The sequence below is a fragment of the Camelus bactrianus genome, chromosome 17 (genome assembly GCF_048773025.1).
Source record: "Camelus bactrianus isolate YW-2024 breed Bactrian camel chromosome 17, ASM4877302v1, whole genome shotgun sequence".
In the NCBI taxonomy this organism is placed as follows: Eukaryota; Metazoa; Chordata; class Mammalia; order Artiodactyla; family Camelidae; genus Camelus; species Camelus bactrianus.
Window position 1 is genome coordinate 38,685,937 of NC_133555.1, and position 17,688 is coordinate 38,703,624.

At 49.1% G+C, this 17,688-nt stretch overlaps 1 protein-coding gene across 1 annotated transcript in view; it reads right to left on the bottom strand.

Moving 5' to 3' along the window:
- The window catches only part of LOC123614294 (Golgi-associated kinase 1A-like), a 109,320-nt gene that overhangs the window by 67,322 nt on the left and 24,310 nt on the right, over nt 1–17,688 (bottom strand). Inside the window, exons 2-3 of the mRNA XM_074345116.1 lie at nt 15,316–16,611; nt 678–800 (exon numbers count right to left, since the gene is read on the bottom strand). Coding sequence (XP_074201217.1) covers nt 678–800; nt 15,316–16,611 — 1,419 coding nt within the window. The remainder of the gene's footprint in view (nt 1–677; nt 801–15,315; nt 16,612–17,688) is intronic.

Sequence of the window (17,688 nt, forward strand, 5' to 3'; positions counted from 1 at the left end):
TGGTGTGGCCTGACACTTAGGCCAGGGCACCATGCTGATGGCTACCTTCCAGCAGCAGTGGGGCAAGCAAGGCAGCAAGGACACCTGCCTCACTGGGGAGAAGACAGAGAAGCTCGGCCCCGGCGTGGTACTTCGCTCCTGTTCTGCCACACCAGTCCCTCTTCGATAGCCTCAGCACATCACTCCCCATTCCGGCTCTCTTCTTAACTGGAGGTCACACAGTGTTTCTCCAACAGCCCCAGCCTGTGAGCCATCAGGGTTTAGGAGAGAGCCCTGTCACTGCCCACAAGCAGACACGCAGCTTTGGAAAATCCCTTTCCTGCTCTAGGCCACAATTTCCACATTTACTGGCACAGTGGGGACGCCTGACTAGACACACAGTTCTCATACTCTGCTTTCAGGAAACCTAGGGCTTCCCTGGAGTTTCTCGGAGACAGAGGAGTCAGTGTAAACGTCTCCAGCCCCCAGCCCATACCCACCTCAACCACATCCTCAAAGCTCCACTTTCATCAGTTTTATATATTAAGGCTTCCTGGAAACATTATTCAAACAAAGGCTCCCGCTTCTAAAAAGGACAGGATAGCGACACCCCAAGGTCACAGGATCTCTGACACTCAGCAACCGCATCTGCTGACGGAGACAGGCAGACCCGAGTCTGGGGTGACCCGGGGACGTACCAGGATGTGGACCAGCCGCAGCTCCCTCGGGTTCTGGCATTTCTCTCGGAGCCTCTCTTCTACACAGGGGTCCGAGGGCTCGGGCTCGAAGCCGCAGCAGTAGCGATCCAAGCGGTCATGGACCTGTGGGGACACCATCCTCTGAGGGAGTAGACAGTGCCTGCCTCCACCAGGCCCAGCCCTCGGGCTGCCCAAGCCACGGGGCCACACTCTAGGGGCCATCCTCAGTGCTCTTGGTGCTGGCCAGCTCTGCCGGCCTCCGGCTGTGATGGAGCTTCAGCCTGCTCCTCGATGACCAGAACCATCGCTGCATCTCCACCTCCTCCACTCCTCACTGCAGCTGTGCAAGGAGCCATTATCCCCATTTTACACCTGGGGACACTGACCCGACTTACCCAAGGTCATACAGATGAAAGCAGGACAGCTGGGATTTGAACCGAGGTTTGCCTGGCTTGAGCCCAGCGTTCTCTGTTATCCTGCCCTCCCCACCGAAGGTCAGGAAGGATGAGCCAGTTACAGAGGTCACATGAGGTCCCCATCATTACACTAATTAAGGCTGGAGAAGAGCTTTCAAAACAGTGGAGGAGGAAGAGGAGGACCCGGAAGTCTCAGCCCATCATCCTCCATGGTAGCAGCTAAAGTAGCAGCAGGTACCAGGAGTGTTTGGATGGTCTACATCCATATTCTGTAGTCGCTGCTCAGCCAACTGGAGGCACAAACCTGGTCCAGCTTTAGCCAGCACCACCACTGTGTCTCCCTCTGCCACTTGCAGCCCACCCCCTCCACAAATTGCAGAGGGGATGGGATGGTGTGGCGGGCACAGTCTGTAACTCCCAGGATGCGGCATTCATCACAGCCAGGCCAGCCACCTCAGCCCCAGCTCACAGCTGGCTGATAAAAGGTCTCACTCCATTTCCACATCACTTTGTAGGAAAACTCTCCTGTGTTCTGAAGAAATACAAAATCGATTTCCTCCTACACAAACCAGAAACTAACTATAGTTCTATTCACCAATCAACCTCACAAAACCAGACACCCAGAAATGAGGCGGTGTTACACAGTCCCAACTACTGTCCCAAAACATTTTCTCTGTTTCACAACAACTCAGCATGAAGAAGTCACACCTCGGGCCAAGAACCTCGTCCCCAGACAGGCTGAAGGCATCCCTCTGAAGCCGCATTAGGGAGTGTTTCTAGGGGTGGTAGACCAAGAACGTCCACTAGCACCACTAAAAAAGGCAAGTCTAGCCCAGAGGACTGGTCCAGCTTGGCCAGGGGGCAAACAGCTATAGCCCTGTTCAGGCAGCAAGCCCATTAACAAGCCTCCGAGGTGGACAGTCATGGCTGTGGCCTCCTGGACATTGTATAACCGGAGCCACAAGTAAGAGAAAAACCGGACTCAAAATGGCTTTAACCCAAGAGAAATTAAGCTCACCTACAGCAAGAAATCTCAAGATGGGGCAGGCTGAGGGATTTCACAGCTCCTATTGTCATGATAAGGACTCGGGTTTCTTTCTGCTCTTCACTTTACCCTCAGAATGTAAAGGACATCCCCATGTTGTCTCAGGAGCCTGCAGGTGGCTGCATGGGTATGCTTGTCCTTGTTCATGTCCAGAGAGGAGAGAGAAAGAGGGGGGACAGTGGGGAGATGGGGAGAGGGGGAGAGGGAGAGAGAGAGAAGGAAGGTCTCCCCCAACAACTGTGGAATGTTAAGCCCTTCCCTTCTGCCTGATTGGATCAAATTTGGACATGTGCTCATCCCTGGCCCAGTGGCAGCCAGTGGAAGATGGTGATGCATTGATCCCTGAACCCAGGAATGAGGGGGAAGGTGAATCACATCAGGGCTCCATGCAGAAGGAACACAGAGCAACCAGCTGGGTCCACTGCAGCCCCGATGTGCTCAACCGGGCTACTAGCAGTGTTGGCCGGGACAGGACTGGGCGTGCGGCACGCCCCCATAGAGCTTTGCAGGATGCCCCCAGAGACCTCCCAGCCCTTCTACTGGTTTTAAATCCACCTGAAGCTAGTATCATGCCCCCATATTTCTCCATACTGTCCTAGAACTTAGCAAGGAGGATCCTCTGCTGTGTTTTCATACCCGCGCCATTCTTAGCAGGAGCTGTTCAGGAGGCTGCCTATTTTACCAAATACAAGTTCCTGTGCCTGACACACAGTGAGGCCAAACTGAAATGTTGGAGTTTGGAGCAGAGAAAGGTTTATTGCAGGACCGAGCAAGGAGAACCAGTGGCTCATGCCCCACAAAAACCTGAACTCCCTGAAGGGTTTCAGCTGAGCATTTTTTAAAGCCAGCTAAGGGAGGGGCATCCCAGGTTATGTGATCAGCTGTGCACAAGTCTCAGATTGTTTGATGGTGATCAATCCCTAGGAACCAGAAGGTCTGGGGGGCTCCATGCTCATGATCATCAAGTAGTTCATTTCTCCCCTTTGGTGGTGGTTTTTAGCATCTGAAAAACTCAGGAAATATGCATGAGATACTATTATCTAAGTACTTCAGACAGGAGCTACCACAGAGGATACAGAGGAAGGGTCTATCCCAGGAAGACCCCATAGGGTCCTGCTCGGTTACACCCGCATAGAGGTTTAGTGCAGAGGTCAGCAAGCTTTTTCTGTAAGGGGCCAGACAGTAAATATTTTAGGCTTTGGAGGCCATCCAGTCTCTGTCACAACTACCCAACTCTGGCTCTGTAGTGCACATTGTACATACTATGGATAATACGCAAACAAATGGGCATGGCTGTGTTCCAAAAAAATTTTATCTATGTACCCTGAAATTTGAATTTCATATAATTTTTAGATGTCACCAAATAGTCTTCTTTTGATCTTTTCAACCACTTAAAAATGCTAAAACCATTCTTAACTCGTGGGACATACAAAAACACAGAGAGGTAGATTCGGCCTGTACTCTGGGCCATGTTTGTGACCCTGGTTTGGAGCCTAATGGATCTGAGGGGTGAATCATGACTCCATCATGTTCTAGCAAATGTGACCTGAGAAAGTTATTTAACCTATGTCTCAGTTTTCTCATCTGGAGTGGTGACATTCCCACAGGACTGCACCGAGGACCACCAAGTTGATGATGTAAATGAAGCAAGGGTAGCTATCACAGAGCCCTCAGTTTCTCTGGCCCTGGGAGGGACAGGACCAAAGGCCTGGAGGAATCTCAGGGGTTCCTCCCTCCAAAAGCCCTGGCCTCACCCCAGCGCTATAGGCCTGAGAACCAGAGTCTGAAATAAAGTAGCATTATGCAAGTCTAGCCACTCTCTTCTATGTGCAGTCCTGGTTTCTGGAACTTGGACAAATCTGTGAGATCGATTCCACCTGCCAGGTTCTCTTTGGCTGGGAGAGTAAATGCCAGGGCAGTTCTAGCAAGACCAAAATACAGTCACTGCTCTGGATTTCACGTCATGCCTGATGCAGAGCCAGCCAAACCTCCTTCCTCCCGCCAAACCCCCTTCCTCCCACCAAACCCTCCCTGACCCCATCTCCAGGCCATTCGGTATAGATTTCAACTTGCAGCAGCATTTATTTCCAGAGGAACCTACAAGGAATATTGGCCCATACATACATGCAGCGCTGGCTTCCTCAAATCTACACCCATTTGAATATTAAACAGGAAGGGGCCGGCCAGATGCAGTTGCCAGTGTGATTAATTTGCCACGATGTCTGGGAACTTTCATCCATGGAAGAGAAATTCAGTTTAAATGGCAGCAGACTAGCAGCCAAGCAAGACCAAGCTTAAGTTTCATTCCCACATCACTTTAGGATTTAATTCTTTTTTCCCATTTCGAAAAAATCAGGAGTTACCACGAAAAAATGGTAATCGTTGGCAGTTTTGGTTTTCTGACCAACCTAGCAGTATTGCATGATCATGATGTGAATTGAAGTTTTTGTTTAATTTTACTTAAACGGTTAGTTGTGAAGCCCTTACTCTGTGCCAGGTACTGCTCTGTACTTTACAAGTCACAACTCCTTTAACCCCTCCTAGCAGCCAGGAGGCAGACATGGTTATTTATTATCCCCATTTCAAAGATAAGGAAACTGAGTCACAGAGGTTGGGTAACGTGCCTAGGGTCCCACACAGAGGAAGTGGTGGCACCTAGATGCAGACCCAGGCAGTCGGGGTCTGACCCCTGAGTCAGACTGGGTGGCAGGTAATGTGTTCTCTGGCACCAGAGATTACAAACTCCTTGATGCAAAGAAGACGTGGTTCAATTTGATCCTCAGCTCCCAGTACTTGTTTAAGCACAACCAGAGACTCAGTTGAGGGTTTTTGAGTGAAAGAATGAATTAATGAAGCATGGCTGGCTGGCAGAAGGAAGGATCTGCTGGGGGCTTCACACAAGGACTGACCACTGAAAGCCTGCCTACCATGTGAGTCCTGTATTCCTGCCCAGGATACCAACACCAGAAGGCTTCGGGGGAGGCCAGGATTTGGGGCCCCCAAACAGTACATCTGGTGGGACAAGTCACTGCAGTCTGCCAAGAAGAGCCCCAGGCCTACCTCTAGGTGATGAGCGGTCTGGGAGGAGCCCAGCACAGGGCACAAGATGGGCCTGAATCCTCCAACCCATCACCAGGCTCCTGGGCCAAGATGGAGTCCTCAGCTGCTGCCTGATCAGAGTCTGGTAGATTCTAGAAGAACCACTTGCTGTCCATGATGGCCCTGCCTCCCCTCCTCATGCAAGACTTTCCCCCACCTGGGGGCAGTCACAGGTCCAGGTTCCTCTGGGTTGAAAGGGTGGCTGTTGGCTGGGTTGGCTCACTGCCTTGGGGTCAGATTGCCCCAGGGTGGCAGCATCTCTAACCAAAGGAGGACAGCAGGTTTGTCTCACACTGGCTGGCTGTTGAAGAATTCGTGAGGCTTTGGGGAAGTCAGGGTGTGGAGGAGGAGTGGGTTACTCGGCACTGACTCTCTCTCTCCTCTGAGGATTCCCCATCTGTGCTTCCCTGGTGTCCTGACAAAGGGCAGCCTTCCCAGAGGCCCCGGGGAGGAATACCTGGATGCCTCCTCTGCCCTAAGCCCAAAGCCAGAAGTCACAGCACCAGCCTTGGTTGTGGGTGAACCGACCTGCTGGTGGGCTTTGAGGAAATGAATTGAGAAGAACTAGATCTTATCTAAAAAGGCATCCGTAGATTACTCCAAATTTAAACATCAACACAAAACCCAGCAGCTGTGAAAAGATGAATCCATCACAGCAAAGTAGGTTCCAATCAAGAAAGCTGGAATGAGTTACCACGGAAACACTTTTCACAAAAGGTCCCCAGATCAATACATTACAGAGGGGAGTATTGTGATCTCCTCCATGGATCCTTGAAAGGCACCTGATATAATTCTACATCCATTCTTGACAAGAAAAACTCTTAATGAAGCAAGAATAGCAAATAGATCTTCATCATATTTTCAGTCAAAAGCCATCATGATGTTTAATGGTTGAACATTAGAAACTGTCCCAAATCTGTAGAAACAAGTCACATCCATCATCCCATTACTATTTACCTTTGCCCTGGAAGGCACCACAATTGTAGTGAGATAGAAGAAAGAAAGAAGAGGCAATGAGAACACAAAGTGCACTCATTACAGGAGAAATGTCGATACACTTGGAAAACCCAGGGGTAAACTGAGCAACTGTTAGAAGCAATACAAAGTTAGTGGAATGGCCAGTAATCAAACTGCGGCACAGAAATAATGTCCTTCACACAGACCAAGAGCTTTGGGTCAGAGCATATTGAGACAGGCTGGGACCAGGGACTCTCTACTGGAGTGCTTGCACTTGTGCCTGGACAAACGTCTCCTGGAGCAACAGACTACAAAGAACAATAAGGGACTAAAAATAACTGTACTCATGTGAGTTTGGGACAATTATGAACAATAAGATACAAAAAGTCCACAAACCAACAGCCATTTCCGATGCGCTGGGAGCAAAAGCAGGGCACTGCGAATGATCCCTGCACACAGCACTACCAAGGGGGTGGGCAGACCACCTAAGCTCAACCCACTGATTTGCCCCATTCAAGGAACCAGCTCGCCCCTCGTCAGGGAGTGAGCAAGGGCAACTGTTTCTTGTTTTCACTCCCTTACACTGCAGCACGAGCCCCAGTAAAGCCTTGCCTGAATTTCTCGTCTAGCCTTTCATCAATTTCTATTGATTAAAGAGCCCAAGGACCTAGGATGGTAACAAAATGAAGGAAAGAGGCTATTTTCGGTGGTCACAAGAAGATAAGATACCAGGGATATGCTAACATGGAAGTGAAGATCCAGCTCAAGAAAACACCAAGATGCTTCTGAGAAACAGGAATAAATGGAAAGACATATCCTGTTCTTGGCTAGAATGACCCTATATTTTAGGATGTAAATTCTCTCTGTATTAGTCCACACCAATTTAACTGGATTCCAATAATGTCTCAAAAAGAATCAGGAAGGCAAAGGAAATAAAAAGCTAACTTTAAATTTCACATGAGAATAGTATGTGAGAATATGAGGAGAAGTCTTTAAAAAGAGCAACAAAAAAGACCAAGCCCTCTCAGTTATTAACATAAAATATAAAGCGTGATAATTAAAACAGTGTGATTCTGGCACATAAATAGACAGACCCTTTACTGGAACAGAAGAGTCCAGAAATATACCTTCGTACATATGGAAATTGACTATATGGTAAAGGCAGAATTTCAAATGGGGAAAAGAATCATTATTCAACAAATGGTGCCGGGACATTTGGATTGAAAAAAAATAATTGTTTTGCACCTGATTTCTTACGCCAAAATAACTTCCAGATGGATCAAAAATATATGAGAACATATGGAAGAATTTTAAAAATAATGCTGAAATGAGGATGGGCTTTTAAAACATTATCTAGTAACCTAGAATTCATAAAAAAGCTTGATAACTTTAACAACATAATTTTTAAAATTTCTGCACAGCAGAAAGATTATAAACAAAGTTTAATGGCAATTGAACCTGAGAAATATTACAATACAATGAAAACAAAAGACTAATTTCCTTATTCTAGAAAAAGCTCTTAAAGCCATTAAGATAAAGATCAATACTCCAACAGAAAATGGAGCAAAGAATTAAAGTTAAAAAAAAAATCTAAACAGGGACAGGACCAGGGTAAGACAGAAGAAAGTGAGAAAGGCACTCGCTGTCAGGCACCCTGAGCTCAGCACCTGAGATGGGACAGTCTTAATACAGTCGTACCCGGGGCCCCTCCCTTGCCTCAGGAATTCATTTTCTATTGCTGCATAACTAATGACCATGAGCTTAGTAGCTTCAAAGAACACACTTAATTAGCTCACAGTTTCTGTGTGTCAGGGGTTCATTCGGTTTCTGTTGGGTTCTCTGCTCAGGGTCTCAGGCTGAACTCAAGGTGTTGGGTGGGGCTACATCTCATCTGTAACCCAGGCTCTTTTGGGCTCAGTCAGGTTGTTGACAGAAACCATTCCTTGTGGTTGTAGGACTAGGTTCTCCAGGGTCTCAGGGTCCTCCCAGAGACCTTCCCTCCCCAAGGCAGTTCAGAGCATGGCTGTTGATGATTTCTTCCTCGAGACCCACAGGAAAAGCTCTCTGCTGCTTGTCTTCTTTAAAAGACTCTCCTGATTAGTTCAGGCCCACCCAGGAGACTCTCCTCTTTGATTAACTCAAAGTTAATTGATTAGTAGTAACCTCAATAATACTGTATAACTTTTTATGGTGACAGATGGGAACTAGACTTATCTTGGTGATCATTTTGTAATGTACAGAAATACTGAATCACTATGTTGTACACATGAAACTAACATAGTGTTGTAGGTCAATTATACTTCAATTAAAAAAAAACCACCCAAAGTTAACTGATTGGTAACCTAATCACTGGAGTGATATTCTATCATGTTCACAGGTCTCACTCATACTCAGGAGCAGGAGTTAATGCTACAAGGGTGGGAATCGGGAAACATCTCAGACATCTGCCCAGCATACCTCACCCTAATTGAGATACTGTTTTTAAATATATGTAAAGCTATTCACTGTCACCCTTTAAACACCCTTTTCCTGGCAGCTGTTTCACTCCTTCATGGATGGCTGCACCATCTGTGAAGTAAGGAGAAGTACAGCACCCAATCTTGGGTCTGTTGGGAGACTTGAGGGAGTTCACGTGCAGGCACTCCATAAATGGTAGCTGCTGTTATATTTCATGTCTCTGGTTGGAAGCCTGAGAGGTCAGCAGTGGTCACAGATCTGGACTTCTCTCTAACTGAGACAACACTGGATGTCCTGGGAAGACCAAGCCAGAGGAGATATCATGAACCATAGATTTGAACTCAAAATAAGGAATACACAGGACCACATATGATTGAACTGGGCTCCCCTTCAAGGAAATGGGCCAGCCTTACCCAGAAAAGACCCAGAAGCAATGATTTCTCCAGAGTCACTTAAGAGCAGCAAAGAGGGCAAGGGTGTACCCTCTGTGGCCAACTGCACTGGATTCGATCCCATATCTGACACTTAAGGCCGTGTGACTGCGGGCAAGTTCTTCAGCCCTTCTAAACCTCAACTTCCTCATCTGTAGAATGGAGCTAAGAATACTGTCTGCCCCCAGGACTGTTATGCATTAACACACTGGAACAGCGTGGAACAGTGGAGGACACCAGGCAGCCTTATCTGCTGTCATCTAGATGTTCTGGATGCAAATGTTAATCACGTGCCAGAGGCAAGGGTTCAACAAATGATTGTCATATTGTTTTCTGCCTCAGATTCTCTACTGGACCCTACAGGAGATGGAGAGGGCTTTGGGATTCTTTTCAGTCTACAGGAAGAAATTTTATTGAGGAAGCAGAACACAGCAGCACCTAAACAGGAAATCATAGAGACCCTGGAAGTTCATCCATTCATCTGCTCATTCACTCATTCAACAAGTGCTTATCTAGGACCAAACCAAGAGCTTGGCTCTGGGCTAGGAGCTGGGGATGCTGGTGATGAACAAAACAGAGAGACAGATGTGAACAAATAAATCAAATAAAACTTACATACTGTGCTGGGAATAGAAAGGGAATAGACAGGATACCATGAAGGAGAAAGAGGATAACAATGGGGGAAGGAGAGCTGAGGCCCAGGCAGGAGTAATCAGAAGCATGTCCCAGCAAGAGGCCCTGCACCTGAAGAAACTGACCGAGGCCACGTGCCAAGAGATGGGGCTGGAGACAGCAGACAGGGATGGATCACGGGGATCCTTAAAGAGCCTGATATTGAGGGTACCAAGAAGGCCCTGCCTTATGTTAATGGGGAAGTGATACACTCTGATTTACGATGTTAAGGAGTGTGCTCTCTCCCTGCCCAGTTGTAGATGAACTTCAGAGCTTCCCTCTAACTTCTAGCTGCTGTAGGCCTTGCCTGGGGGCTTTCCCTAAATGCCAGGGAATTAACATGTCCAAGCAGCCCTCAACCAGAGACCAAGGGGAGATGTGGTTATAAAGAAATACATCACATCCCTCACCTCTTGGTGTGTGTATTTCATACCATTGCTCAGAACTTTCCTGTGGAACTAAGCCCCAGTCACCCACAGCCGTGATCTGCTTGATAACACGCCCTTTATTGGCTGCCTTCCCTGTCCCACTTTCCTTTTCCCTCCAGGTGTTTCCTGGGATCCTCTCCCAGATAAACTACTGCACTAGAATCCTGGTGTCAGGGTCTGCTTGGGGGAACCAAAACCAAGACCTTCACTCCAGCTTCTATACGGAGATCAGATGGGTGGGGACAGAAGTGGAGGCAAGGACACAAGTTAGGGGTCACTTACGTCAGTCCAGGTAAGAAAAGATGGTGGTCTGGACCAGGATGGTGGCAGCTGAGGCTTTCTGGGGTCTGGACTTTCCAGAACATGAAGGCCCTCCATAAGCAGAGGCTGCAGAATGACTTCTGTGAGGGAAGCAACTCACTGAGCTCTCCACAGCTCACTCACCCAGACCAGCCAATCACACACGCTCCAAGAGGAAGCAGCATGTGAGACAAGAAGCCCTCTTTAAAAAGGAAAAACAGAAATGTACCCAGTCCCACTGAACTTCCTTCCCCACCTCTGGCCTCTGGGTAGAACGCCCTCTTGGGTCCAGGAACAACACCCCTCGGGTTGGAATTGGCTTATAGGAGATGTGATGGTCACAGTTCCTCCAGAACATAGTTGGCTGTGCCACCTTCACTGTCCCCAGAGGAGAAGGACTTTGTGCCTCTCACCAGAGTGAATGCAACTCTGGCTGCAAATGGCCCCTGACATGAAGTTGAATAGAGCTCTTTGAGCCCCTCCCACCAACACACATACACACTCTCCCACCCGCTGCATCCAGCCGGGCAGAACCAGCTCCTCCCTGACACGGTCTTACTTTCCCCTGTGACGCAGCCCAGGGTGAGGTGGGAGGTACTCACTCACTATCAGTACTTTTTCATAGAGAAACCAGATTATTAATCAAGAACACCATCCTGGTCACAACGGCCTGCTGAAACTGGTCTTAGACTTATCATTCACTGGAAATAGCACATGCTATTGGCACCCGCTCCACTCATCTCCCCTTGGCACTCACTACTCCTATGCATGCCCACGGCTTTCTACAAGTGCCTGCAGCCCTCTGTTTTGCCCCTTTCTGGCTGCAGGAGCACACGTGGCTGGCCAGCACATGGGTCACGCTAGAAGTGCCAGGAAGTCAGCGCCGTTGGGAGCAGCCTCAACCACTGATGGGCAAATAGCCCAGCTTCTTTGGCCCTTGGGTGGGATGACTTAAGGCATGTTCTACATACTTCTCTAGCAGTCTCAGCGGGACTGAGCCCCAGTTGCCCACAGCAGTGTCTGGACACCATATGGAGAATATGTGGGTTGATGTGAACGGTCTGCATGTATGTAGCTATAGCACCTGTGGGCATCTAAGGTTCATGTGTAAGTGTACAATGTGTATGTGACTGATTTGACTATCGTCCCATAAATATTTGCTCCTCTTCCCTGCCACTCTAGGCAGAGTGTATTTCCCTTCCCTAACACCGGGCTTGGCCATTGACTTACTTTGGCCAATGGAATATTAGCAGAAGTGTCATCGGCAGAGGCCTTACATGTGCTTCTGCAGTTTGGTGGAGCCCTTGGGCTTCTTCTACTCCCCATGAGAAGAGTTTGCCCCGAGTAGTGCTGCCTCTTCAGCCTGGGCTCAGAATAAGAAATGATGAGCAGACCTGAACCCACAGCCTGGAGCCAAGCTCAACTAAGCCCAGCTGACCCACAGCCCCTGAAGCAAGAAATCAAGTGTTGGTTTTCAAGCCACTGAGTTGTGGAGAGCTTTGTTACATGGCATTATTTCAGCAATGACTAATACAGAATCCTATGGGGGATTTGCAAAGCACAGGGTATGATTTGTGGGGGTATAAGGAACATATCTGGGCACAGTGTTTGTGTATTTTGTGTCTGGGTAAATGCTATGTTGTGATACACAAACACAGAATAACAAGGGTTTATACTGGATGAAACAAAACAAACAAGCAGGCATACCGCAGAGCGGGCTGTGTGTGGAGCTGGTACCTGGCTCCTGGTCAGAAGGTATCTGAAGTTCCTGGGTTGGGAAACTAACAGCCCCACCTCTCTCCAACTTGCCCGTGGTTTCTAGGAGTCGGCATCCGCCAGACAGGCATTAGACTTGCCTGGTGTTCAGCAGACCAAGGAAGAGGTGGCACAAGGCCAGCTGAGTTGCTTCTGACCACACCCCTAACCTGCATGTGCTTTGGCTGCTGAACCTTCCATCCCCACGGCAGGGCTTGGCAGCTGCAGAAGGGCCCCACAGCGCAACCTCCAGAGACAGACAGAGGGGCTCTGTGTGGGCAGAAAGCTGCTGAATGCACACCAGAGAGACCGGGGCTTTGCAAGGAGAGGCCTGTAAGCTCAAGGCCTTGGGGCATCCCTGCAGGCGTCCCCTTTTCTCGCCCTCATTCATGGCCAGCTGAAGAGGACTCTGAGTAAGAGGGTGAGCTCCAGAGTCAGACTGTCCAGACTGTGTCTCAGTTCCACCAGGCATGACCCTGGGCAAGTAACTTAACCTCTCTAGGCCTCAACTGTTCAACTTTAAAATTACGGAGAAATGTAGTATCTCGCTAGTAAAATTGCCATGAGGATTAGATGAGCTAATTCCTGTAAAGTGCTGGAGACAGTGCCTGTTTATTACTGATCTTGGGCCACCGCAAGCACTGTATTAAGTACATCACGTGAATGAACTTGCACGCAGAACCACACAAGGTCAGTGACGTCACCTGATGGAGGCCAGGCTCCCTTGAAACAAGAATTCAAGTGAAAGCAGTTTATTCGCAAGCTACTTCAAAACACAAGCAAGGAGAGGAGAAGTAAGACATGGAAGGCCAGCAAAGACCACTGTGGGTAATGGGCTCAGTCCTAGGAGGGAACTCTGAGAGATATGTGGAATACACACCACAGAGATACCCCAGCCAGGGAGCTGGGGCTTTTACACACCAGCTCCCATCAGTCACAGGAGGGCTGCTCCTGGAAGGAGCATGACCAGCTCTCCCAGTGGACCTAGGACTGTACATCTGCAGTCTGGGAAACTCCTCCATCCCAAACTGCATGGCTGGTCACACTATTGGGATGGTGTTAATCCTTGTCCCTCAGCCTGTCACACACTGGACAGAGCAGGCTCAGGGCCCAGAGCAAGCCTGAAGATGCAGGTGCTGGCAATCAGGAGCTACCAAGTGCTAAAATGGTCAGGCCCAAGAGCATGAGATCAGGACACTCAGTCCCACTTAGAGGTGGGAGAAGTGAAGCTCAGAGAGGCAAAGTAATTGGCTCAATGTCACACAGTGGGAAGTGGCCTGTGGGCGAGGGGTTCAAATACAGGTCTGTCTGATACCAAAGCACATGCCAACCACCAGGCCTCATGCTCCTCCCTCCACAAAGCAGCCATGAGACACAGCCTAGAGGAGCTGGAAATATCACAGAAGACCAGCTAACCCAGTGTCTGGAGACAAACATCCACAGGCAGACAGGTAACGTCCGTATTTGTGGATGGCTGTCAGACAATAAGGAAGCATGATCTTTGGCCAAAAGGAGAGTTTGGCAGCCTTTAAAGGGGATAGCAGCTACTCAGCTCAGGTTGATTCCTCATTAGAATGAATTATCCAGTGTTTCAAAGGAAGCAGGATTTTCATAGGGAATTTCTAAAGTATCAAAAGAGATCTAAGAATTTTCTAAAATGCATTTCAAACCAATCTTGTATGGACCAAACAGAGAATATCAGCCCCTGGCTACATGGTTGTGGCCTTGAACTTGTCCTAAGGCTCATTCACTCATCCCAGGAGGTAAATTTAGGGCTAGTGTTGATCTCTTTTCTCAATAGGGGTCCCTGAAGAAATGGAGGCTGGCTTAGTATACATTTAATTCACATATCCACCTACTTCGCACTTTAATAATTTTTTTGTCTTTGTTTCTTTCTGGTCACATTTTTCCTATCCATGTCTCTGTGGCTGACATCCAGCTCACAGGCCCTGGAACAGTCACACTGGTTGCTAGCAGGCCAGTTAGTAAATAGCTGATGCCTGCAGTCCCCCTTTTAACCCTTGTGCCCTGATCACCCAACCCCCTTTCCTAGGACTCCCAAAAACTCCAGAGTTAACTCCTGGCGCAGCAGGAACTTCAGCTGACCCTGGGGCTTCCTTCTCATTCTTCAGGGCCCAAGCTGATCAATATTATCCCTTTATCTCTCCCTTTCCCATTCTTTCTCTCCTCTGGCTCAACTCTCTTTTTCAAATTACACACCCATCTTGAGTCCTTCTTGATTCAAGGATAAAACATTGCAAGCAGTAGTGTGCTAATAAGTGTTTAACAATCAGCTCTCTGGGTTTGGGGTTAGCAGATACAAACTACTCCATGCAAAACAAATCAACAACAAGGTCCTACAATATAGCACAGGGAAGTGTATTCAACAGCTTGTAAATCCTATAATGCCTGTCATGAAAAAGAATATATATATGTATAACTGAATCAGCATCCTGTACACAAGAAACTAACACATTGTAAATCAACTGTACTTCAATAAAAAACAAACAAAAAAACCAATCAGCCCTCCAAAAATGGGAGAAATCCTGATTTGTAGCATCTGCTGATTCCCATGGTACAAGCACTCCTACCCTGGCCAATTTCAAGTTACCAGCATGGCTGAATGTGGAGTTAACAAGAGATGTGCAGTAGCTCAGCAATATACAGTATTTATTAGATGCATGCAAATAAACTTAAGAGCTCAAATAATAGTAAAATGTAAAATAATTATGAAGTGATGGAGTTTGGAGTATTTATTACCTTTGTTTCTACAGAATTTATTATTTTGCTAGTTCATATAATTTAAATTTGAATAATGCCTGTGTTTTGCATCCAGGTCACAAAATTCTGGAAAATTTCAGTAAGAAGCTCTTGTAAGCTGATAGGAGCTGGTGCCAGCACACCACTGGATGAATAAACACAGAGGTAGAAAAATAAAAACAGATGCTTGGTGATCAAAAGCCAAAGACTATGGGGAGAGTCACCAGCCATCCTCATGTGGCCAATTCCGGCGTCTCAATTCACCCCGAATCCCCTACCTCACCGCTCCGTACCACTACCCTGCCTGGCCCCACCTACCTGCAGCAGGAAGTCGAAGAGTGCCAGGCGTGCCCACTCGGCGTGAGGGATATCCAGGCATGGAGCCTTGCCCGGCCGGCTGCAACCATCTGCCAGCAGGGCCTGGTACTGCAGCCAGCCCAAGGCCAGAGAGTTCTGGTCATCGTCTGGGTCACCCAGGTGCTGCACATCTGGTGCCCACCAGATGACGGGCCTCGTGCCACCATCTGTGAAGCGGTAGGGCAGCAGGGGGCTGTGGAAGCTCCTGGCCACAGCGGGTAGGCTCCGGTGCAGCCCCAGCACACGGTCCAGGTGGAAGGACAGGACTTCCAACAGGTCCCCAGGCCTCTTGATCAGGCCACAGAGCCCCTGGGAGCAGAGCTGGCTGAGCCTACGAGATACATCCTGAAGGGCACCCTTAGTGGAGAAGCCGACCTGCAGAACCTGCCCATGGCCAGGGACTCTGGCTTTGCCCACCACCTCCCCCTGGGCCAGCAGCTGGAGGGTCTGCACATCATGCTCTGTGAGCCATGGGGGGACCTGCCCACCTGTCCTTGAGCTGCTCAACAGTCCAGGGGGCTCAGCATCACACCAGATGGACCCCTGAAGCTCCCCAACAGAGCCAGGCCACCAACGAGCCCCTGTGGCCGGTGCAGGACCCCCTGTTTGTCGTCCACTAGTTGAGGTTCTGCTCCCCGCTCCTGGCAGATCCTCGCCTTCCACTGGATGGGGCCGGAGGGTAAGGCCAGCAGTAGTTCTCCAAGCCAGAAATGCTGCTGTGTCATGCCCTGCAAGGGGGCCATCTGAGGTGCCTGTCTCATTCTGTGCTTCCTGGAGGGGGCTGTCATGCCAGGGGGGGTCCAGGTCTCTGGCTCCTGGACTCCTGACATCATTCTCCCTTGGGAGCACAAGATGCCGGGTACTAAGTCTCAAATCTCCTGATGGTGCCAAAGTAACATCCCTCCTGACTCTCCCTGGACGCCTACTGTCCCTGCCAGGGGACTGCCTGCTGCTATCCATGCTCCCTCCGTGGCCTTGCTCCGCAGCACACACCAGGATGGAATTCTCAGGGAAAGCCCAGCCTCTTCGGAACCTTAGGTTTCTTGCCTGCTGCCTCCGACTGGAGCTCAGAGCCTGCCGGCTGTTGGGAGCAAGAATGCTGGTTACCCCCTGGGGCTCCACAGGACCAGGGGCTGGGCCAGCACTTGGATGCTGCAGTGGGAAGCGGGTGACAGCCACCACAGACAGAGTCATCAAGAGACAGAACACCATCACCAACCGCCTCTTGCCACGAAGCCTTCTCCAGAGCCAGGATGCCTATGGGACAGCATAGAAAAAGAATGCTTGAGACCCGTGAAAACATCAGTCCCAACCCACAAAACAACGTGGACAGTGGATGAAAGAACATCTTGGGTGTATGAAGCCCTTTGAAGAGTGTCATGGAGCCGGAAGAGAAGTGGCCCACCGATTTCTAGCAGTCAGAGAGAGAGGGGGGAAGGGATCACTAGGTCAAATAGAAGTTCTCCACTTTATAATTTACCCACCACCTTCCCCATCTCCAGACATGCCTCTCCTTCTGTTCCCAAGCTGCTGAAAGGCAGCACCATCTACCCAGATACCCAAGCCAGAAGCCTGGGCCTGACCTCTATTCCACCCTTTCCTCTGCCCCACATATCCAAGTCTGGCAAATTTTTCCTCCTAAACATCTCTTGAATCATCCATTTCTCATTGGCCTCATCTGCTTTACCAGGACAGCTTATTGGTCCCTTTGCCTCCACTCCTGCTCCTCTGCAACCCAGTCTTCACACACTGGGTGGATCATACATCCTTCAAAGCCTCTTTGGAGACAGTCTGAATGCCTGAAATGCTCAAACCATGCTGAACCTCTTTCAGCTCTGGACAGTGCCAGGCCCTCTCTGTCTCCATACTTGATACTGCTCTTTCTTCTGCTTGGAACATTCCCTTCCTCCCTGTTCTCATTTTTTAGGTCTCAGCTGAGACACCACCTCCCCCAGGAAGCCTCCCGTGGAAGCTGCACAATGGGCTGGTTGCCCTAGCTATGTGCTCCCATCACATGTTATTCCTCCCCAAGCACAGCCCTTCCCTCTGTACTGTATCTGATCATTTGATGTCTGCTTCTCCAAATGGATGGCGGGACACTGGCTCACTTGCTGTTGTACCTCAGGACTGTCATGGTGCCCAGCACAGAGCACTCTCCATGACATGAGCCACCAGATAACAGGGGTTATCAGGGAGGTGCAAACGCTGTTTCCTGGCCTAGGGCACTCAAGTCCGCTGATGAGAAGCCTCCTCCAATCTCTGGGGTTCTTCTCTGTTTGGGGCTCCAGGGGACTTTTAGAAGATGCTTTTTGTGTTCCATGTTATGTTCCCCTT